Source organism: Chenopodium album, chromosome 27 (genome assembly GCF_948465745.1).
Source record: "Chenopodium album chromosome 27, dcCheAlbu1.1, whole genome shotgun sequence".
NCBI lineage: Eukaryota > Viridiplantae > Streptophyta > Magnoliopsida > Caryophyllales > Amaranthaceae > Chenopodium > Chenopodium album.
In genome coordinates, this window is record NC_137860.1 from 23,743,084 (window position 1) to 23,766,697 (window position 23,614).

The window sequence follows — 23,614 nt, forward strand, 5'->3', positions numbered from 1 at the left end:
AACCTTTCTTTTCATCACAGCTAATCAGTAGGTATCACATAGGAACAATATCTTATTTTGAAGCTAAAACATCCCAACATCTTCAGTATAGGTCTTCAAGAAAACACAATTAACTGTCTCCATTCTAGGGATAATTGGCTATGTTATACTATGCCACTTTGGGGGTGTCCTCAAGCTAACATACGACTTTTTTCTCTTTACTTTGTATATATTATTGTTACTCATACCCGCCCAACAAAATAATCCCCTCTTCTCACTGCCCTAGCAATGAGATCATTTACCTGATTTACATCAGATTATCAAGTCGATGACTACAGGGAATAATCAAATTTGGTTTATGTTAGCCGACCCCACTTATAGGATTAAGGCTTTGATTGATTGACATCAGATTATCAATCATGTGAATGATTCCTGTGAGTAATGACTCCAATCCCGCGGAGTATACACCGCAAAACAAAGAAATACTTCGTATCTAGTAAAGCCAAGCATGAAAAAAAAAAACAGAGGACAGTGAAACAGTTAACAAGTTATTGCAGATTCAGATATTCTATATTATTATGAACTAGTTGTTCTGATCCAATGGCATCCAGATAAAAGCCCTTTGAAGTGGTTAAGAAAGATACTTGTATATCATCCCAAAAGTATATTTTTTCTTGGACTCTTGGAAGTTGGAATGTAACACATGAATTCAGCTATACAACAGCCTCAAACCAAAAAACTCAAATCTGGACTTGAGGTCTTGAGCAAGTTCTACACTAAAAGATTCCCCCTTTTCACTTTATCTTCATCCTTTTACACACCACAAACAGAAGCTTTAAACAAAAGAGATTGAACTCAACTCATCCTAAACAGAATGTAAAGATGAGTGTCAAAAAAAACGAACGACTTTTCAGCAAGATTGGCCTCATTCTGTTTACTCAAAAAAATGGATGATTTGAATAAATAAGGAGAGACTAAGCAAAAATTTCATAAATTGTTAAATGTATATTGAGCATTACATGTTTATACATTTATACCAAGGCCTTTCCTCTGTTATAATCGTTTATGATTGATAAGTTCAAGGAGCATGATATGAGGTTGTTAACAAGTGTGAGTGCTGAAACAGTGATCAAGTTTTTCACTCTTGACAGTGCATAGATGAATATTAGTAGCCATTATGTTCATGATAATACAATATCTCTTCAGCATGAATGTCTCAGAATGTTTTTGCTTTTCTGCATTCGAAAGAGCATAATGGGTTCTAAAACTGCCAACTGATATATGGTAGCAAAATAAGGATCCATATTTGTTACTTACTGGACAAATTAAAAACACACTCCAAAATTCCAAATCAATCTTAGGTAATTTTTTTTTTTTAAAAAAAAGCAAAATAATATATGGTAAATAACTTAACCCCTACAACAATTTATTTTGCAACATTACCAAAAAAAAAAAAAAAGACAAAGCTTAGTTACAGTTCCCGCCGGGGAAAGGGGGTGGTGGTGATTTGATTATAGCTTATACATTATTTCCTATATGTCAAGTCTTGTTATCCCCATAACGTTATTGTATAAAAACAAGATAGAAACTGTTTTTTCCATTTATTTCCTATCAAAGTACAATGTTTTTTTCTTTAAAGTCCAGATCCCGACAATCTCCGCCTTGTTGCATTTGAAACCGAGACCTGACTAAGCTTGTCTGCCCCAGATGAATCCATTCGATCTTTCAAGGGCATGTAATGTCTTAACCATACTCCAGTGTATACCTGAAAAACAAAGAAGTTTAAATGATTTTTCTGGAAAAATTTGAAACAAACAAATCAACCACTAAGCCTAATGTGTTTAAACTTTAAATACAAATACAAGGGAAGAAAAAAGGAAAACAATTATTATTATCTGGTAGTTGATGTATGTTGCGACTTATTAGTGCTTGGTGAAAGTAAATGTGGTAGTAAAGGGATATTGAGGTATCAGTAGTGGGGCTGAGGTTTGTGAGAACAATGTGGTTCTGGCAGTGGTGGATTTGTGGTTTGGATTTGTGGTTCAAGACAGTGGCATCAGCCGAATTTGGGTTAATAGGATGGTGGAGACAGGTGGTTGGACATTGGACAGTGGAGATGGAGCAGTTGTTTATCATATGGGTAAGTGGGTAATATTTTTGAAACAAAATTATTAACGGAGCAATTAATATTGCATAAAATCCTAAGCTGTAGTGATTAGTGATTAAAAGTTAATCATATAGATGTAAAAACACAAGTGTCGGTGGTTATTTAGCCAAAATGAATACAATGATGCATTAAATAGAAATATTTTTGAAAACATAAAATTATTACGATGATGTAAGCCTTCAATTGTAAGCCTTTGACCATCAAAGATCTCACAAATTTAAACATGCATGAGCGCTTAAGTGTTTAAAAATCGAACCTGTTGGGGTCGCATTATCTTTGTATCAGGATCATCAAGTGACTCCCTCCAATGGGCCAAATACCCAGCCATTCGAGGGATTGCAAACAAAACAGGGAAAAACTCGGTTGGGAAGCCCATTGCCCTGGTTGGGAAAAAAAATAAAAATAAATCAACTTACAATGTAATAAGAATATAATTAAATACATGAGATTAACTATGCACAGAAAATCACCTGTAGATTAACCCAGAGTAAAAATCAACATTTGGGTACAACTTCCTCTTTACGAAAAACTCATCTGATAGGGCAGCTTTCTCCAAAGCAACAGCCACCTGCACAATATTCATAATTTCAAATTGATGGATGATTCTGCATTGAATTTTTGTCTACTAAGATTTCCTGCCATACAATTGAGCAGCTCTGATCTTTTCAAAACTGTTTTTAAAAATTTCTACCAAATCTCATGGTTCATCAACCAAAGGTAAAGAAAGATGACATCAATTTTTCTGGCAGAAATTACTGTATTTGATGTTGGAAGTGATTTTTTTCTCTATTTACATCTCTAATGTAATCTTTTAAACCCTGAATAATTCGCTAACATACAAGTCATTATTATTCATCTCTAGAATGGGGCTAGATAAAGGAGGTAATGGATGAAATCACAAGTTAGAATAAAGTACCTCAATGAGGGGATCTCTTCCAACTATGGAGAATACTTCCTCTGCCAACGTCCTAATAACCTTTGCTCTGGGATCATAATTTTTATACACACGATGCCCAAATCCGGACATTTTCCGTTTCCTTCAAAGATGCAAAAATGACAGTTTTATTAGTCCAACTTTTGTTTGTTACTTTGAAAGCAATAACCATACATAATGATATGACAATGACAGAACAAACTACCTATTTTTGACACCCTCGATAAAGTCTGGTATGTTTTCAACACTACCAATTTCATTCAGCATTTTGAGCACAGCCTAAGTTCCAAATAGAAAAGGTGAGCTTATTAAACACTTTATAGAATAATTACGATGAATTCAGTCTCCAGAGAGATGCATGGACAAAGTTTCCATGCCACAATCTACTTAACTTTTACATTATAGAGCTACCAGATTTAAGATAGAAATCTTTAATGCATATTACCTCATTTGCACCCCCATGAAGAGGACCATAGAGTGCCCCAACAGCACCAGCAAGAGCTGTGTATACATCAACACCACTGCATGTACAATACCAGATCAATACTTGAAATGTATAACAAAACCATCTGAACATGTTTCACTAATATATCACATACCTTGATGCTAAATGTCGAGCAGCAGCGGTAGAGCAATTCATTTCATGTTCAGCATGTAGTATGAAAAGAACATCTAGAACTCGGGCTAAACGAGGATTTGGTTTGTAAGCCCTATCACCTCTGCATGCAGTAAAGGAAAAATCAATATTAAAAGTGATAGTCACATCATTTTTGAATCAAAAAAAGACCACACACAAACAGGTAGCACAAAAAACACAAATAATTAACCCTTGGTGATCTAAGGAGTTTGTAAACAGAACATACAAAGAATCAAGCATGTAAAGGAAGTTCTCTGAATATGAAAGGTTGTTGGAAGGAAGAACTGGAGGCCGTCCAGCCAATCTCAAATAAGCTGCAGCTGCAATCGTTGGGGCCTGTAAAGATATTAAAATAAATCTTAAGGGATGAGACTCAAACTAGAAGATCTTAATGTTTCAGTTTCAATGGAAATTGTGACTGCCAAGTTTTCAAAGAAAAGCAATTTTCCAACAAGAAAAGAACAAATGAAGTTCCAGACTTTTAGTTACATATTACCACCCTATTTTCTAAACAATTACAGTTATTCACCACATACATTTTCCCCAAACCAATAACTAGAGGATATGGCCATATGGGTTGAAGAATAATAATAGTCCCACTTTTCGCTGTACCCTTTTCCTAAATAATTAAATTATATATAATCATGTGTGTATGGCTTTGAACAATTGAACATGACTGGTGAACATGTAAACACATCCTATAATGGAGCAAGTATACAAAAACATAACGCATTGTTCAATAAATGCTTAATTGCTAGACCACCTTGTTCTAGAATTCTTAAATCTTGACAGTTGAATTATTTGGATAAGACTATTAAGTGCAGAAATTGAGATACTGACCTTCCCTAGTATTCTAACTATCTGTTTATCTCTCACTTGTTTTGACTTGTAAAGATCCTGACCCTGCAAAAAAAACAGAATAGATCATGAAGAGCTGACAAGTACTTTGAGGCCATTAAAAGACAGATCCATAGCAAATGAGTAACCAACTCCTGATATCATATCTTAAGATGAAGGTCTGATGTAGATAAATTCACAAAGGAGAACTATCACCAAAATAGTTTTCTCATCATTATAGATAGTTTTATCATGACCCTCCATGATAATTTTTTTTATAAAAGATTAATAGGCTAAAATTGGCAGCAGAAACCAGGAAAATCAAGCATTATCACTAAACTGCTTTAATGATAAAAGTAGGTCAGTTTTATATCTCACAGGAGCACGGCCAAACACTACATGGGAACTAAACAGATTACAGAACTCATCACACATATTGTTGGAGAATGGGCAAATGGCCAGAAAATAAGCAGTTTTAACAGTCTAACCAGTAGGTAACAGCAATAGATTTCAAAGAGAATTATTCCTTATCTACAAAGATAGCACTCATAGCAGCATAAACCACATTAGTAGATCATAAACATGATGAAATGTAATGAAATAAACACAGAGCTCATCACTTCGTAAATCAAAGTCAGTTTCCTGAATAGAGATTGTCATTATTAGTGCATGTCAGAAGTGAAGCACAGGAAAACAGTAAATAATTTCAAGGTATAAACTGCAATAAGAATGCTCTTATCCACAAATCTCCATATGTGCCGAAAGGTCATCCTTAGAAGTCAAGCATTATCAATTTTGATCTGAATAAGCAAATTATTCATAACACCAGACCATTTTTTTTTTCCTAAACTCAAAGGTTCAAGAGCAGCACCATAACGCAATTGTACAGAAGCATCTGTGAACTTATGTCCTTATAGTTACTAAGAATACCTAAACAGAAATGAACTGAATCCTCATTATACTAAATAGATGCTAAAGAAGGCCTGGAAAATAACATACATGATCTTAATAAATCATAGAAATCAGTTCAACTAGATTCCATGTAAAAAAGTGAATTTTTTTTTTGGGCGGAGGGAGTTAGAAGGGCTGAAAGTCAGGCTGAGCATAGTCTCTAGGTGCAACCTCCCATAACCAGGTATGAAAGAGGTCCAACATAGTCAAATCACAGTTTTAAGGTTACAATAAATTCTTGTAAAAAGCCTCTGATGTTAGAAATTACAACATTAACACCGACTCCTCCCATCATCTCTTTTCAACTTTTATCAGACTTCTACCACTCCCCCCCCCCCCCCCCCCTCAAAAAAAAAAAAAAAAAAAAAAAAAAAAAAAAAAAAAGCCTCTTATTGTAATGCGTCAATTACCCCAATATTCCTAGATTCGTGGCAACTGAAAATGTGATTACATGCGAGATATCTCTTTCAACCAGGCAACACAAAACAGTAAAATCGTTACTAAACATAATGACGAGCCAAATATAAAATAAACAATATCACAGAAGATCAAAGTGCATAGGTTTGAACAGCAAGGAGCATTACATTGTTGGGATGATAGAGGCATGCTGCTTTTTTCACATACATTATACAAGATAGAACATATGATAAAAGAGTATACTTTAAAATTGTACACTTACTCTCAAAGCAGGATTAGCATCAGGGTGAAAGACAGAAAGAGTACTCATTGCACTAACAAGAACGCTCATTGGGTGTGCATCATGAGGCATTCCTTGTATGATATCCTACAAGAAGATTGAAAATTTTCAGAATATAAATCAATATCTTTCACTAACTTATAATATCCATGTTAGTTGGAACTTGGTTCAGAAACAAATTCAACAAGCTTTAATTAAAAGGACTGGCTGCAAGGAAGACTATTAATTTGTAGTCTAAGAAGTTCAAAGACACACCAATGCGCCCTGAGGAACAGCTGAATGCTGGGACACAGCGAATTCCCATTCTGCCAACTGACTTTTTGAGGGTAGATTTCCATACACTGCAATGTGAAAACACAATTATATTTAAAGAACAACTTAACAGGTAAACAGAAAGCATTCTAAACAAAACGAAGCACATGAAAGTCAAGTAGCCATTTTAATCTATAATCACTCCAGCACTATTATAGCTAAATGATACATTCAGTTTTCACCAGCTATCTGGTAGCACATATACAAGCATCATTAAATAAGAACATTGTCTTAATGGGAAATTGATTATGATGGTTGATTTATACATATTCTTTCCAAAATTCTTTTCTTGTAATAAACAAGCACTTGTCCCGGGTACTACTTGAGAAAGTATTTCGTATATCAACATGGCCACAACCTCAATTCAAACATAATAATATCTCACAATATCTATGTACACAATGGAAAATCCATTTTGGATTGTCATTATTCTTTATTTTTTATGGTTTAGTAGAAATAAAATTAATGAAAATCAATCAAATCAGCATCAAACACACATAGACAAAAGCCTCATGATTACTTACACAGAAGGTATGCTACTTCTAGAAATGAACTACCCTCAGCCAGCTCCTCAATAGGGTAGCCTCTATACCTAAGGATCCCTTCATCACCATCAATATAGCAAATCGATGATCGAACAGGAGCAGTATTGAGATAACCAGGATCGTATAATTTGAGTCCCTTGTCATTCTTTCCAGTTGTAATCTGTCACACACGAGAAAGAATCTCATAAAAATCATCTAAAATTTCCCCACAAAACAACAAACCAAATCATAAAACCAACATGCATCGTTTTCCCGGGAAAACTACAATATCAGTAAACACAAACCAAAAAAATCACAGAAATAAACAAACCCACCTCAAAAATATCGAAATCCCATCAAAATTCAAGGAAAATTTATAACAAAAATAAAGAAATCAATGATCAAATGAAACCAAAAAAAAAACCATTATAGATTACCTTCTTCAAGTCAGTAGCTTTGACAGTGCCATCCTCAGAAACAGGAATTTGGTACTTTTTCCCAGTTCTATCATCAACAATTGTGATAGATCCCTTCAAATTAGGAGGTGGGGCAACAATGGATTGAGAGGAAACACAAGATAAATCAACAACATTTGAGAAATTAAGCGGTGGATCAGCGGTTGAAAGGTGAGTTGCAAGAACAGCTAATCTGCCTTGAGCTTTCCTGGAAAAATCTGGAGACTCCATTTTTGTAGGTGAGATTATTCAGAATTATGATTCAATTTTATGGATTTGATTAAAGATTGTCTTCTTTTATTGCAAAGTCTTTATTTGATTGTTGTTCTCTTTCTTGTAAGTCTAAAACTGGTTGGATTACGTTTTTCGAAAAAAACAAAGATTAGAATTGGGCTTTTTATATGACTTTATTTGGTTTTGGAGCGGTCTAATTAGAGTTTTTGGTCTGACACTCTCACTAAATTTTATCCTTACTCTATCCGTTTTAAAAAATATTTATCTGTTGAGTTTCGCACTATTTACGTAATCCTCTTTTGACCAATACAAATAACTTTTTTTTAAAAAAAAAAGTGTGTTAGAATCGTTTAAATATCTCGTTAAAAAAAAAAAAAAAAAACGTTTTAATTTACGATTTTCAAATACAGTAATAAATTTTTTATGATTTAGTCTTATTTATTTGGATAAGGTCTACATACAAGCATTAAATTTACACTTGAAAATCGTAAAAAGTTAAGAAATCATCAAAATATAAACACTAATTACACTGATTTACGCGGGTTTATATCATGAATTCCTAATTTTATCCAATTTCCAAGAGTGAATTTAATGCTTTATACGTAGTATATAGCCCTTAGGGCTACATATAACATTACCTTTTTTTTTTTTATGAAGGCTATTAAAAAAAAATGGATTTTATTATTGAGATAAAAACTTGGATATATTTTGTAGGATAAAAAAGTACTCCCTCCGTTTTCCCATGTAAATTTTGTTTTTACATGTACTTTTATTATTTTCTCTCTCTAATTTTTTTGCATACCCAATGTCGATTTACTTTTTTAACGTAATTTTACTATTCTTATTTATGTTTATTAATTTTCGTAAAAAAATATGCATAAGGGACAATCAAAAGGGGACGGAGGGAGTAGTACTTTATTATCGCACGGGCACAAAATTAGTAATATATCAGGGGAGTTTTTTTTCCGAGTTTTTAGAGAGCCACGTAGGATTTAATTTTCTTAGCGCGCCATATACGATTATAAATTTTTGTTGTAGCCAATTAAATAAGAGATTATTATTTTCTTTTAGAATTAAATAATTCAAATGTCGTAAGCAAAATTGGGGAATGAAATTTTAAGTTTCAATTAATTAAATATTTTATATTAACTTTTAATATAGGAATTTTATCTAAAAATATAACAAATTTAAGCACATTAATACAAAAAAAAAAATTATTTTAAAATAATCAAACAAATCATGCATCACACTGGCTTCATCTAGTTTAAGATATTACGGAGTATTGGTCAAAATTTATGTATGATATAAATGTCCATTCTAATTAGGGTACTTATTTTGAAATCGAGTATGTTTCTTTTATTAGAAGAAGCTTAAATACTACATCCTCCGACATCCGTCCTATTATTAAGTTAGGTTTTTTTTTTTTTTTTTTTGGGGGGTGGGGGGGAAACTTTTTTTTATCCCATCAATGAAAAAACCAAAAATACTCTTACCAATCTCTCTCTTACTTAACCATACTCATCTTTCCTTCTCTCTCTAACATAATTTATTAAAAAAAAAAAGAAAAAAAGAAAAAAGGCATAAAAGTCAGAATTAGAGAGATTGGGGCCCGTGTGAATAGTTTTGTGAATAAGTTCACAGTGTGAACTTTTTTACAAAAGTTCATGAAGTTTTTGGTAAAAAATTACCATTGGGATAAAATTTTCCCCAAAATATTTCTTCATGTAACGAATTTTATCACCATTGGGAAAGCTCTAATGAGATTCTCACGGTGAATTTTCATATATGCTATGGACATCTTTACAAAAGCCCACCATTGTGATCCATATTTTTTTGGTTTGGCACACCTAATTGACTCATGGGCGTTTTTTTGTCCATGATTATCTTTTTTTTTTTTCCATATAATTGACATTTCAATTGTCAAAAATACCTTATTTTTTAGTCAATTTCTGAATTATTATTATACTTTTGATTTGTTAACCAATACCTTGAATTAATTTTTCTTATAAAATTGATACCTTAATGACAAATTCCGACCAAAAAGTCAAGTTTCTAGTGTTTAACTTTTATTCTCCCTCCATCTTTGCGCAATTATGATGCAATCCATTGAATGAGAATAGGATAGATTAAAGGCAGAAATGATTTGAAATTCATGTTTATACATTAGGTGGCTCTCACAAGTTCCATTGTGAGCAACAAAATGAATGGAAAGATAAAAGTCAAACGCCTAAACACATGCATTTTTATTTTTTTTTTCAAAATTTGTCATGTAGGTGTCATTTTTAAAACAAAAATAAACTCGACATAACATTTGGATAAAAAAAATAAAGTAATGTATTAATTCACATATTGACTTCAAAATAAGGTTTTTTTTTTTTTTTTTTTTTTTTTTTTTTTTTTTTTTTTTTTTTTTTTTTTTTCTGGTGACAATTTTGCCTTTTCTATAATGGCATAATTTTCACCAAATGTAATTTGCAAGCGTTTGCAATACGGAGCACAGAGCAACTTTCTTTGCAATGGTTGTATGGAAAAGGTCAAAAGGGTAAAAAGGTCAATTGAAATCCCAATCAGCCAACCTCTCAAAATGCTGCTCAACTCAACGATTTCAAACTGCTAAGTTTGAAGACCAAACCGCTAACTGAAGCCGGTCATACCAAACAGCTAAAACAGCAGATTGACTTATACAAACCATTGTTTATATCCCCAAAACGCTTCTAAACAACCACGACTGTAGGAATTTCATCGCACTACAGCAGCAATAACATACCAATTTGCTAAGAAATACTTTTACATGAACGAAAAGTAACAATACCGAGAATACACATTATCAAAACAAGAATGTATTTCTTTCGGACCTACAAATATATTTTCAAACAGTATAACTATATTTACTCCGTACGTCTCATATACCCTAAATCTGCATCAATGTCACTGGATGCGGCTGCTAGGACATCAGCTTCTTTAACTGAGAAAAGATCTGATTTACAGATAATAGTTCTATAAGCTCCAAGCTCATTAGCGTCCTCACAAGACCCAAGATCTTCTGTCTGTTTCAGTAATAGTCTGCCAGGTCTTGGCCTTCCAAATCCCAAATAACCACCTTACCATCAAGTCCTAGAATTAGATGTAAGTAAAAAAAAAAAACATTAGTCAGCCTGATCTACCTTGAAACTTTCAACAACAATTTACCAACTTAAGATGACAAGCTTTGTGTACCTGAAGTACTGAAGCGCGTCACTTTTGAGTCTCTTCCCTTTTTCAATGGCACAATGCAGCTGAATTCAAATCAACCATATTAGCTATATTTATAACTTTGAGGAAAAGATTAGAGTCGATAAATAAAAAAAAGAATAATCTAATTGCCGGGTAAGGCCATACGTAATGCAGTTATCATGAGCACGTCCACTCGAGTAAGAATCATTGCCATTATCATTGACATTGTTGTACTTTGAATGACCATATAATTTTCCAAATGCTCCTGAAATCTGTAACAGTAATATTTTTGCATCAACTATGGAACTATCATTAGCAATTTGAGCTGTATAAAATTGTAACAATAACTGCTCATAAAACCTTTGGAAATCGTGATAAATTGTGATGATGGAAATGAATTTTTATATACATTGTAAAATAACATCCATTACTATTCCCATGGTATTGCTAGTTCACTTCAAAATATCTCACAAATTTTCATTACTATCCATTACCATTTGTATTACCATTTGTATTGGGTGGTAATGAACTATGGCAAAAATCAAGTTTGGGGATGAATTCCAAGTTTAGGAACCTATATCCCGATCAACAGCTGATGAAGGGAATTGCATTACCATGGACATAAAGAATTTAAAAGTATTGTCAAAGTACACTTGAATCCATTTTCTTTACCGATATTAATTGCAGTAACCAAACAAGCCAGCCAAACTTAAAATCCCACCCTATAAACCAAGCCTTCTAGCACATAACTAGGTTTAATTGTCTAAAGTACAAGCTGTGCACATTAACTTGTCTATGCAGTAATACCATAACAGAAATGAAAACTTCTTATAAGTAAAGACCTCAAACAGACAAAAAACTTAAAAATAGACCCAACTCCTACCCTTCTAAGTGCTCTAACTAGACAATGTGGGTATCAAAGACAAACCCAGTCACAGAAAATTGTGAAATATCTTAGCATGCCAAAAACTATAGCACTAGAATGTACCTGAGAACCAGCCCTTGCATTCGTTGGAGTAGTCTGCTTTTGACCAAGAAATTTAATAAAGCTCCTACAAGAGAGCAAAGTAAAATATTCATATATTTAAAAGGAAAACAAAATAATAATAATGTGCACTTGTACATTAAAAACAGACTAAATTTTATGACCCACTCGTGAAACAGGAACTCAAAGGCCAGCAACAAAATCTACTACTTACAAAAATATGTAGAGTATGATTATTATAACAGCAATCCATTACATGACCTCAATTGTAAACTCTAGATTAAGGCATAAACATTACACATCAATTCAAATTTGTCAGAGCAGCAAAACAGGCAAGTTATTATTACCACAACCCACTTTCATCTGCAGCAAAAACCATAGGATTGCAGTCAAATCCCACACCTATGACCATCTTCTCAGACAAAAAATAGACCTGCAAGATAAATGCACATAAAATCAGATATGAGTTTGAAGTTAAAAGTAATGAAGCAGCAATTTCCTACTGAAGTTGATGAGAGAGGATGCTGACCCACATCACGGAGAGGCAAATCGCGGAATGCGACACTTTGTGCCAAAGGTGACGGACCAACATCATCAACAAAGTATATCATTGAGTTATGACCTGAAGATCCGCATAAAAATGAAAGACCATGTTAAGAAAAATGTGTTTCTTGAATAAAATATGATTACTAAAAAAATTCTTACCAACATAAGCTAGGGTGTTGCCACTAGGAGACCACTTTACGCCAAATGCCCATGAATATGAAAGATCAAGCTGTAGAATTTGCTGCAAAAAGAGGAGGGATATGGAAATACCTGTTGTCAGCACTACCAGGTATACAGAGTAGTAAAAAGGGAAATACAGCAGTATATTTGTATAAGAATATAATTTTTAAAATTTATGAGAAATTTTTTTGTAAAATACATAGTTTAATACACAAAAATAATTTTGAATTCTTAAACGACAACCGCAATAAGATCTGCAATCAACGCATCAATTCCAATTACCTAATCAAGGCGACCGATTCCGCGATCGCGACTACTGGTCATGTTTCACAGATAAAACATGGAAGTTGGAAAATAATGTCTCTATACTGCTACTTGGAAAGTTGCTGGTGTGTCATTAATTTGGAAACCCATTAATGGCATGCGTTGCACCCCAATCCATAGTTGATGGTGAGCCAACTACTAGTCGAAGTTCGGGGGTGCTGGGTGCACCCAAGTTACAGTTCAGGGTGTTGAGGCCTTTGCCACACAATTAAGGTATATTTACAGTTCAGGGTGTTGAGGCCTTTGCCTCACGATTAAGGTATATAACAATAAAGAAAATTCTGTTATAACCAGTCTATGGGAAGAAAATTATGGGTGCGCCTACATAATTTCATTAGTAGTATCTTAAGAAGATAGATAGCAGATTAGTTAAGAGGGGGAGGAATCAGATTTACTCAATGAGAGTAGGAAAGAAAAATCCATGGAACTTTTTTTTTATTTTAGCTTTATTAGTTAGCTTTAAGAGAGCGTCAAGTCATCGAATACTTGACATTTATCTTCAATCTTTTGTAAGGCCCCTGTTCTCTTCACCTTAAAAAAATAATATTCAGTAAAATTAATTTCAGTTCGGTAAAAATAAGTTCAGTTCAGTAAAAATAAGTTCAGTTCAGTAAAAATAATTTCAGTTCAGCAAAATTAAGGTGAATCAAACAGGGCCTAACTCCAATTTATTATTATTTTAAAAACATCTTTCCCCCTATGTTCAACATCACTAAATCTGTCTGCTTATGTCAGCTTATTACAAACTCAGAGACTACTCTTCACATCACTATATCATCTCAAATTAGTCTATATTTCAATATTCTACTCCAGTATGAACAGCGTCAGAATCCATAGTCAAGAAATAAATTTTAATTGCAAAAGCAACAGAATTAAATAATGATAGAGAACACAATTAGGGGGAAAAATTAGAAGAATAGATCAAGGACCTCTCCAAATTTTGTATCAGATGAAGAGCCAGCTTCAGAATTCCTGAAAACAGTACAACAAGAAATGAAGAAAGGTACAGGTAGATATTTTTTCAAAAGTCAAGAAGCATTTAAGGTAATACCTTGTATCAACACCCTTGATAAAAGTGGAAAATATTCTGCATTTTCCATCTGTTGACGTGGTTGCCAAAAGAATCTATAATAAAATTAGCAAATTAGAAAGATTGCAAATAGGAAAAGAATTATCAGATGTAACAAACTACTTCAATTTCCAATAGTTGGAAAATGATGAACCAAATAAATAATAATAAGGTAACCAGTTTTAAAAAGCTCAAAAGCTTTCTTATATTTCACAGCTTAGGGGATGAGTGTCTCGAGGGGATCTCAATAAACTTATTGTGATAGTATTTTTACTTTTTTTTTTTTTTTTTTTGAAACATGATCTTTTACTTCTAAGTAGCATAATGAGTCTAATGACTCTAATGCTACAATAACGTTTGTCATCATTCTCTATTCCAAACATTTTTTTTTTTTTATATGGTAATACCATGTAACAATCATTAATACCTGAGAGTCTGAGACTCAATAAATTTCCCCCTTTTTAAAAATCTCCTATTCCCTATTTTCCTCCTCTAAATTGTCCCATTTTCTTCTTCCTCTAGGGTCCCCTAATTCCATTAGCTCTGTTCTTCCTTTAAATATCCTCTCCCATTTCGGTACAAGAACACCGATATCTTCCTTGTTAACACATATCTCCATCATCAAGTCAACAGAGAAGGCAGTACTCAATTTAGAACCTATATTAACTTTGAAAATTTGCAGTTCTTCTAATTCTGAATTATTCATAAAAAGATCTAGACTAACTAGCACACAAACCGAACAGAACAAGAACATGTTGCTGACAAGATGCTGAATATAGAGAGTAGAGAGTCCGAAGAACATTGGCGATTGGTTATAAAGATAAATCTGGCTGTAGCCTCAGTCCTCAGGACATTATATTGGAAAATTACTGAAGATTTGAAGCCAGCACTGTTTTTATTACTCTTGCCAATAAGTGCAACACAAAATATAAAATAAGATAACCATAGCACTATATTACACATGTCATGCAGACGTAACGCAGGAACATAACAAGGAAACCCAGAAATTACAGCAGTAGAATTTCAGCAATTTGCAATCAGAAAGGTAATCGCAGCCACTAACATATAATAAAGCACAAAGAGGATCGGAAAAAAAAACCTCACATTATTGGGATGCCAGGCAACACTTGTCACAGAAGAGTTGTGCTTTTTCCTTATAAGTTTACTGACCCACCTGAGCAGCATATAAGACAACACTTATCATTGATGGATCCAGCCATGGCAGCCAAACATACAAAAGATCAAGCTACATGCATGTAACAAATAGAACAAATATACATGCTTTTCTTCACCTTGTCTACACAAACAATCCAAATAGAATTAACAGAATAGAATTGGTAACCACCTTTCAAAAGTATAAATTGGAAAATTAACCAATTTTTAATGTTTTGGCATGCAAAAATCTACTAATATACATGATCAAGTCTTACTACCCTTCCGCACCCCAAGGGCAATAGTGTAGAATTTTCTTTCCACAAATGTTAATTTACTGTCACTCAATTTCTGCACCATTTCAGAATTTAAAGCAGTAGAATTCAAAAAAGGAGCATATCAAACCGTCTTATTCGACAACCAAGTAATTTCAAATGTAAAAGAGTTCAAAATTCAAGATATGAACACTGGTTCTTTCTCTATCTAACTTCTAATATCCTGCTGGAGGTGATGTCACGGAGAGGTATAGCATATAAATCCATCTTCCCAAATCTCAATTGCTAAATGAGCATTAAGATTTGAGATTGATCATACATAGCTAAGCAGAATATGATAATTTATTGGAATTTACAGAGGAAAATTCGTATACAGCAAAATTAAGACTTATTGATTACAGTTACTTAACATTTCTAGGCTGTTATAATTACAGGTGAGATCACTAACTTATTTGTAATATACCATCTCAAATTTCTCAATTGTTTTATTTCCTTGCCACACATGGAACACTACAAAAATCCACATCCAGTGATAACTAAAGCCATCAACAGCCTATAAATATTGTCTAGACCTTAATATTTTCAACTCCAACTAAGGCCAATGAAAACTGTCAGCAAGTATTTAAATATAAAACACATTGGTGCAAGAAATTCAGAGATAAGAAAACCCCACAGGAAAATCGGGCTCGTCACAGCCACAAATGAATAAGAAAGCAAAAATAGGTCCCAGTGGATCGCAACATGCAGTTTACTTACCAGTTGTTTTCTTGCTCGTAGTAGCATATGCAAACTGTCTTAGCTCCACTACCAACAGCAAACTTGTTTTCTGAAACAACAGTAAACATGTATAAGTTTGGGATGGCCTCTTTAAGGATGTGTGTCTCCAATAGGAATAATTCATGAGATAAAGATACCATAAACGGAGATACATGGAAAAGGCCATTAAAGTCCACAATCCACATGCGAAAATATATGATCAAATGTAAGTCAAATAAAATAAAAAAAAAAAAAATTAAAAAAAAAATAATAAATAAATAAATAAAAAATTGTCTATTCATTGACATATTTCATACCTGTCCAAAGTAATATAGAAATTTGATAAAATCAAACACAAAGCCTAGCTAAAGTGTGTTCCTCTTCACCTCATTTTTACTTGCCTAGGTTAAATACTAGTTAAAAGTAATGATTGGAAAGGTTGATATGTTTGAGACATGAAAGGTACTAAGGTTATGCCAGAGGACATAGATAGGATCTAAGAAGGGATTGGAAGCCAAAAATACTACTTGCTTAAGACAGCAAATAATGAAAACTATGATTTGTTTGCATAGACTTAAGGCATGCACAGTTGCACACTCAAGGAAACATGTATAATGTCATATGGATAAAAAACAATAACCATTGATTGCAACAAAAGCAACAACAAAATCATGGCCATATTTTCAAAAAAGATCAAATGCATATACCAAAAATTAATAACATGTGGTCATCCACAAAGAATACTATCTTGGTTCATGATCACGGATAGTGAAACAAGAATTAATAACATGCATACACAAATTATAGTACATTACTTTCTTGAGTCAGGTAATTCTCCCTCCCCTCCCCCACCCTCACCCCAAAAAAAAGGCCATTTTTTAAATTTGGTAATCTAAACTGTAGAACTTTCCCATACCCTTGAATCCTTGATAATACCCTTAAGCCTTAACTAAAGATTCAAAAAGAGACTACATTGGTATGATTAAGATGCCAATTTTTTATTAGTGGTTTTATCTCAATTCCTTAATATTGAGCCTAATTCAAATATAGTTAAACCCTAGATTACCAAAGGAAAAAGGTGATACATTAAGATACCTTTCGGACTCCATTGCACACATAGGGCAGCACGGTTTAGTCTTAGAATAACTAGTGTTGGAACCCATTCACCTCCTTCATGGTGCCAAACATACCTGAAAATAAAGAGCAATTAAAGTAAAAAAATGTCAAACAAAAGGAATTCATCTCAACCATAAGGGCAATCTAGTTTGGCCATCAAAGCACTTAGAAAACTCCATTAGAATGTGAAAACCACATTCAAGACCAAAAAATAACTCACGAATTTCGATCATGAGAAACAGTCACGATTTTGTTCATGTTTGAGCTCCAGTCTATACCGCATACAACTTGATCATGCTACAACAAAAGAAAACATGACAATTTCAAGATTAAGTCAGCTAAAACACTGCCGAGTAACAACCAATTCAGAAATTACTATGAGCCAATTTTGAATTTCCAAACTCACTTCATTTATTCACATTTAATGTCATCATAAAAGGACATCTTAACTTTTAAAATTAATTGCCATCCACTACATCCAACACAAAATTTGCATACAGCGATAGTTCTAGATGATTCTTCTTTAGTTCAGTAAAGATTTAAAGAAGCATCAGCTCACAATGATAAAATAAATAAATAAATAAATAAAATAATAAATAAATAAAAATAAAAATAAAAATAAGAAAAAAGGAACAAAAACATAGACAAAAAAGTTCCATCAAAGCTTAGAAAACTTGAAGTCCTAACAAAATCAACACCAAAACATGTATTTGCAATAGTATTATATGGCACTCCATGTCCCTCATCAAATACTAAATCAACAAGTGGAAAATTTGTTCCAAAATTAACCTATTAATTCTGCAAGACAGAACTAAACATAAATTGAGAATATCAATTCCACAGAGAGAAAAAAAAAAAAAAAAACCCCTACATCATTATGCCTTTTGAAGGACATGACAGAAGTACAGAACTAAACATAAAATGAGAATATCAAAAAAAAACTCTACATCATCATACCTTTTGAAGGACATGTACTTTTTCCCATTTGTCGGCCGATGATTGATAAATGTGGACTTCTTCAGTATTTGGGCATACAGCAATCACTAGGAGGAAAAAAAAAGGCTTTCTCTTAATTGGTTGTATGAAAAAACAAAGGAAGTATAGGAGGCAGAAACATAATAGAGCTTGTATATAACACGATTGTGAATCAATGGAACAATTAATAAAGCACAAGTCTATTCAGCAGTATCTCTATATCCCTACAAAAGGTGCCAAGTTCTCAGTCTGGGGACATGGAAATGTGAAGGTCACTTGCACTATAAGAATAAAAGATTCTGCGATAAACCATTTAAAAAGTAGATATTTCTTGGATCCAAGGGATTATAAAGTGCATTTATCAGCTTTCTGTGAATTGAGTGACTATAAATCTTCAGTGTTTCAGCTTTCCCTAACAAAGTTCTTAACTATACAAATATCGTAGGAGAAGCCATTCATGCATGCAACTTCTGTTTGGAGCCCCCCTCCCCTCCCAACAATGACTCTATGAGCTAAATGACAGTGTTTATGTGGAAGAATCTATGTGAAAACCTAAGGTCCTACTACACAATTGCTCTCGTGAATCACAGCAAACATCTTTATTTAAAAGCTGGCAAACAGACAATGAATTGGATATAATACAGATGGCAAACTATAAAGCAAATAATAGCACTTGATTGACTAATGGTAATCAAAAGTCATAAAATCACATGGTTGTATGAATATTCCAACCTAAACCCTAACCCTTCCAATTAGTGTAGCTCACCTAGACTAACAAAGAACATTTGAAAAAACAGCTTGGTTGCTCAAATGTAGGCTTTACATTAAGTTGCTGTTTAATTACATATAGAAAGTTTAACCTTCATATAAAGTTCAAATGCCGTGAAGTTTTATTTTTTAAGATCAACCAAAATTTGTTTGGTTAGGGATAGGAAGTTCTATAATGTAGTTCCACTTACCTAGAGGGAGATCGGCAAGCAACTTCCTCGATTTGGTTTGACACGTGAAGTAAAACTACCTCAAAAGTTCCACTTCCTACGTAATTGCCTATAAACAAGTGAACATATATTTTTTTTCCTAGGGTATTCAACTAATCATGTATTAATATGTCAGCTAAACAACCACTAAGATATTTTATCCACATAATAACAAACAAAAAAAAATAAAATCGTCTTAGACGCTTTAGTAAAATATATTTGATCAAATGACTAGCCAAGAATACACTTAAGGAAAAAGAGAACCATTATCACAGATCAATGGTTGTGGAAATTGACAAGCTGCTTTAAAAGTAAAATAAGCTAGCCCTTCTCAGTAGAATCACCACTACTCTCAACAACAGTCCAGTTGGGACAAAAAGAAGCAGCAAGAACAACACACCTTACCAGAAACCTTCTTTTTTTAAGCTCAAATGACACAGAATTCATAGATGTTTCATGTTGGTGTCATAGGTGGAACAGTTGACTGGACAGTTGATGAAGCAATCACAGAAAACACAAGTGGTGCAGTATAGAAGCAAGTTACTAGAATCATAGTCCTAAATTTTCATAAAGCTTAAGACATTTATCTCCAAGAGTTTAGCTGTTCTAGTATAAAGGGTCATTCCCAAATCCCAAGAGAGGACATAAACCCAAAAGGTAGAACAAATGTAACAATTCCCTCTTCTGTGACATCCAATGTTTTAGCTCTCTCTTAAACAGTCTGCAAATCAGTTCCTTGTGTAACTCACTAGCTCCTGCTCGAGTTGAGTAATTCTACTCAGCCCAGTCAAATAGGCTAGACAATAGAGAAACACACCACCTACACCTAAATCTGGTTACCGAAGCAAGCATAGTCAGCCATTTGGACAGGTATAGTTTAACAGTAGATAAGGCTTCGAGTTAAAACAACAATGTCCATACTTTCCACAAAAGCCAGAATCTACCCTCCAGAAAATGATAATACTCTTGCTATAGCTCACAGGACTAAGAGTTCAACACAAACCAAATCAACATTTGATCAAACCCATGAACAAATGTCAGAAATTCTCCAAGAATTACATTTGTGATTTGTTTCACTCTTATTTAAAGGGGTTCAGGGCAAATTTCATCTGGTATTCTGGTTGCACAAATTGCTGAAAAGGCTGATACCTTCAAATTTCAAATTATAATTTCATGAAATGATAATTTATTTATCAAACATTTAATTCACTAATCTCCTCTTTAATATAAAGATACATTACAGAATTTTCAATTATCCCCACCACAAAAAATATGATCTTTTGTTTAATTACTCAATTAAAGTACCAAAATCAAAATGGGCACATCAAAATAAATAATATGAAATCAAATTTAACGCCCAATTTGCTAAACCAACAAGATAACACTGATTAATATTAAAAAAAAATCATAAAAACCCCATTAACAATAGTTTGATCCACAACCAATGCAGGCAAAATGAAGAAAAATTTTACCCAAAACCATAAGATTGAAATGAAAATGAAACAAAATCCAAAAGAAATGTATGAAGAGAGAAAGTACTTGAATGGTCAGGACTCCAGGCATGGCAAGTGATGCACTGAGCAAACTTATGAACAGAAACAGCCGTCATTCTTCTACTCTAGTTAGGGAATCAGATCTCACCGGGAATCCTTCAGATGAAACTGAGATCTAGAAACCTGGAAGATGATCACCCGATGTTAGGTACCTTTGAAAGCCAAAAGAGATGTCTTATCGAGTTTCCTCGTTCCGTTAATTGACATTGTTTAGTCACCTTATTATTTTTCACAAACTTTTAATGGAATCGGATGTACAATAATTATTGTACATCCATTATAAAGATAGCTTGATCACAAGTTACCTCTGAAATGAATAAAAGTTACCCCAATATGCGTAAAAGTAACTCATTTAAATAAAAATTATCTACACTATATTAGTAAAGAATCACATTTTAAATGACTAAAAATCCATTATTGATGATTGAATGTAATTAAATTACCTTTATAAAACTATTCTTGTTGTCTATTTATATAAAAATTATATTATTTTTCTCAAAAAAAAATGTAAAAATTATTTTATGTTTAAAGTTACCCAAAAACAGACAAAAAGTTACCCTAAAATTAGCTAAATTCACAATTATACTGCTCGATGTACACTAATATTAGTGTAAACCGGATGTATACAAAAGTTTTTGATTATTTTTACACCGTCCGTCCCATAATACACCCTTTGGTTGAAAATTGGAGAAAGTAATAAAATAGGAAGGTAGTGAAGTACGAGTAGTTAATAAAAAAAAGTTGTAAAAAGCAAAAGTAGTGGAAAATTTGGAGGAGAGATAATTACTCCGTCTATATTTTTTATATGCATCAGTTTGACAAGTACATTTGCCGAGACGTTACTTTGACCATTAATATCTTTCATTGTGCATTAGTAAAAATTGTAACAAAATTATATTACGAAACTAGACATTATGACAAATCAAATGATATGTTATATAATAAATTAATAATATCTATTTATTTTTTTAGAGGTGAAAAAATTAAGTCAACCATGGTATGTGAATAGTGCAATTGTCAAAGTGATGCATATAAAAAAAAACACGGAGGGAGTATGTTGGATCAACTAAGCGTGATAAATGAATTAAATTGTAAAAGCTTTCCAAAAAAGGAAATGGAGCAAGTATTTGAAAACGGCCGGAAAAGAAAAGTAGAGCAAATATTTAAAAACTGAGGGAGTAATATTTAGAGTCTGTTCTCTTCAAATTATTTCCAGTTCAATTCAGTTCTAATAAGTTCATTTCAGTTCTTAATTTTCTTCTCTCATAAAATATTCAGTTCAATTTCGTTCCAATAAGTTTAGCTCAGTTCAGTCAATCAGAATAGGCCCTAAAATGTTGGGATAGACACGTACTTTATAAAACTACAAGTGGGTTTATTTAAAGGGAAAATACATTTTACAACTATGAACAATTTACTTTTAATAATTTCGACTAAGGTTTATTTTTTAATTATCCTAACTATGCCTTGAGTTTTCATCAAACCGTCCCAACCGGTCAACACAAAGTCAACGACATGTTATAACAGGTACCATGACACGTGTCAACACGTGATTGGTCCCAAAATAAAAATAATAATAATAAAAATAAAAAAAACAAAACCAAACAAAATTAAAAAAAAACTCAAATATTCCCAACCAGCTTCTCCCATCGCGAAAGAGTAGTCGTTTCCCTAACCTCCCCAACGACAACTCGCCGAACGCCACCCTTACCAATCGGAAATGGCCGACCTGACCTCTACGACCCCAACTAACCTAACCCCGACCCCCTAAACCACCTACCTAGCCACCTCGATCCCAAAAACCACCCTAGGTTTTTGGGATCGACTTGGCTAGTTTCGGTGGTCAAGTTAGGTCAGGTGAGAGCGGGCGACCAATTTCCGGTGATTTTCGGTGGTTAGTTTGGGCTGGCAGTCAATTTCCTGGGAGTTTAGGTGGTGTGGGGTTAGGGTTTCGCGGTGGGAAAAGGTGGCTGGTCGGTTTTGGGGGTTAGGGAGGGCCTGTCGGCCATTTTCTCGGGTGGGAGAAGGTGGTTGACCAACCAGTTTTTCGGTTGGCTGGGGTTGGTTGGCAGTTGTCGGCGGGCTGGGGGTGGCTGGGATGGATTTTATTTAATTTTTTTTTTATTTTTATTTGTTATTAATATTAGGCCAATCATGATATGTGGCGTTTTTTACAGAAAAACATTACCCTTTCAGCAGGTAACAGGTTTTTGGGATTGTTGGAGGAAAACTCAAGGCACAGTTAGGATTATTAAAAAAATAAACCTTAGTTGGGATTATTAGAAGTCAATCGTCCAGCTGGGATTATTAAAGTGTATTTTTCCTTATTTTAAATATTTGTTTATTTTATAAAATATTCGTTTTTGTATTTTTATACGAAGTACTATAAGAAAACAATTGGGGTGAAAGTGGGGTAGGTGAGGAAAAAGAAAATGTAGGAAAATATATTTTATTAGTGGTCTCATTCCATATTTAGGAACAGTTCTGTTTAGCTTCAATTAAGTTTAGTTCAGTTCAACTCTAATCATTTCATTTCTTTTGCTAATTTATTTATTTTATACGATTTAGCTAATGATATTGTTAATGACAATTTAGTTTAAGCTTGCCTTTGGTCCGATTTTTTAAGTTCATATTTATGTCTAATGATTTTTTTTTAGTTTTTTATTTATTTTATTTTTGGATATTTTTTTCAGTTTGTTTTGTTGGTTTGTTTTTATTTTATTTTCTAACATCCAAACTATTACAGTAGATTAATTTTACATACAT

General features: G+C 33.2%; 2 protein-coding genes across 2 annotated transcripts; both read right to left on the reverse strand.

The window, feature by feature from the left end:
• Window positions 1-1,323: 1,323 nt before the first annotated feature.
• LOC145619457 (citrate synthase, glyoxysomal-like) lies at window positions 1,324-7,882 on the reverse strand. The gene is made up of 13 exons (XM_081674147.1): window positions 7,476-7,882; window positions 7,039-7,219; window positions 6,458-6,543; window positions 6,185-6,289; window positions 4,558-4,620; window positions 3,944-4,053; window positions 3,680-3,799; window positions 3,526-3,601; window positions 3,286-3,359; window positions 3,063-3,183; window positions 2,617-2,714; window positions 2,403-2,526; window positions 1,324-1,744 (listed from the first exon to the last, which is right to left on the reverse strand). The coding sequence occupies exons 1-13, from the start codon at window positions 7,722-7,724 to the stop codon at window positions 1,613-1,615; spliced, it is 1,539 nt and encodes a 512-aa protein (XP_081530273.1). The 5' UTR covers window positions 7,725-7,882; the 3' UTR covers window positions 1,324-1,612.
• A 2,421-nt stretch (window positions 7,883-10,303) lies between these two features.
• Window positions 10,304-21,009, reverse strand: LOC145619546 (actin-related protein 2/3 complex subunit 1A-like). Its single transcript, XM_081674257.1, has 15 exons — window positions 20,835-21,009; window positions 18,301-18,386; window positions 17,564-17,640; window positions 17,323-17,417; window positions 16,228-16,297; window positions 15,149-15,218; window positions 14,027-14,100; window positions 13,905-13,947; window positions 12,631-12,712; window positions 12,459-12,547; window positions 12,273-12,358; window positions 11,929-11,992; window positions 11,106-11,212; window positions 10,944-11,002; window positions 10,304-10,841 (listed from the first exon to the last, which is right to left on the reverse strand). Exons 1-15 carry the CDS (start codon window positions 20,902-20,904, stop codon window positions 10,780-10,782), a joined length of 1,134 nt encoding a protein of 377 aa, XP_081530383.1. The 5' UTR covers window positions 20,905-21,009; the 3' UTR covers window positions 10,304-10,779.
• Between the last annotated feature and the right edge of the window lie 2,605 nt (window positions 21,010-23,614).

Bases quoted from the DNA above. Each gene is read 5' to 3' on its own strand.
- LOC145619457 (XM_081674147.1), bottom strand. From the start codon at position 7,724: ATGGAGTCTCCAGATTTTTCCAGGAAAGCTCAAGGCAGATTAGCTGTT. The intron at 7,220-7,475 runs GTAATCTATAAT...CGTGTGTGACAG, and splicing joins AAGCTACTGACTTGAAGAAG to ATTACAACTGGAAAGAATGA. The intron at 6,290-6,457 runs GTGTGTCTTTGA...ATCTTCTTGTAG, and splicing joins CTGTTCCTCAGGGCGCATTG to GATATCATACAAGGAATGCC.
- LOC145619546 (XM_081674257.1), bottom strand. From the start codon at position 20,904: ATGACGGCTGTTTCTGTTCATAAGTTTGCTCAGTGCATCACTTGCCAT. The intron at 17,641-18,300 runs GTATGATGATGT...CTTTTGTTGTAG, and splicing joins AAGTACATGTCCTTCAAAAG to CATGATCAAGTTGTATGCGG. The intron at 11,213-11,928 runs GTACATTCTAGT...TTACTGTTACAG, and splicing joins ATGCAAGGGCTGGTTCTCAG to ATTTCAGGAGCATTTGGAAA.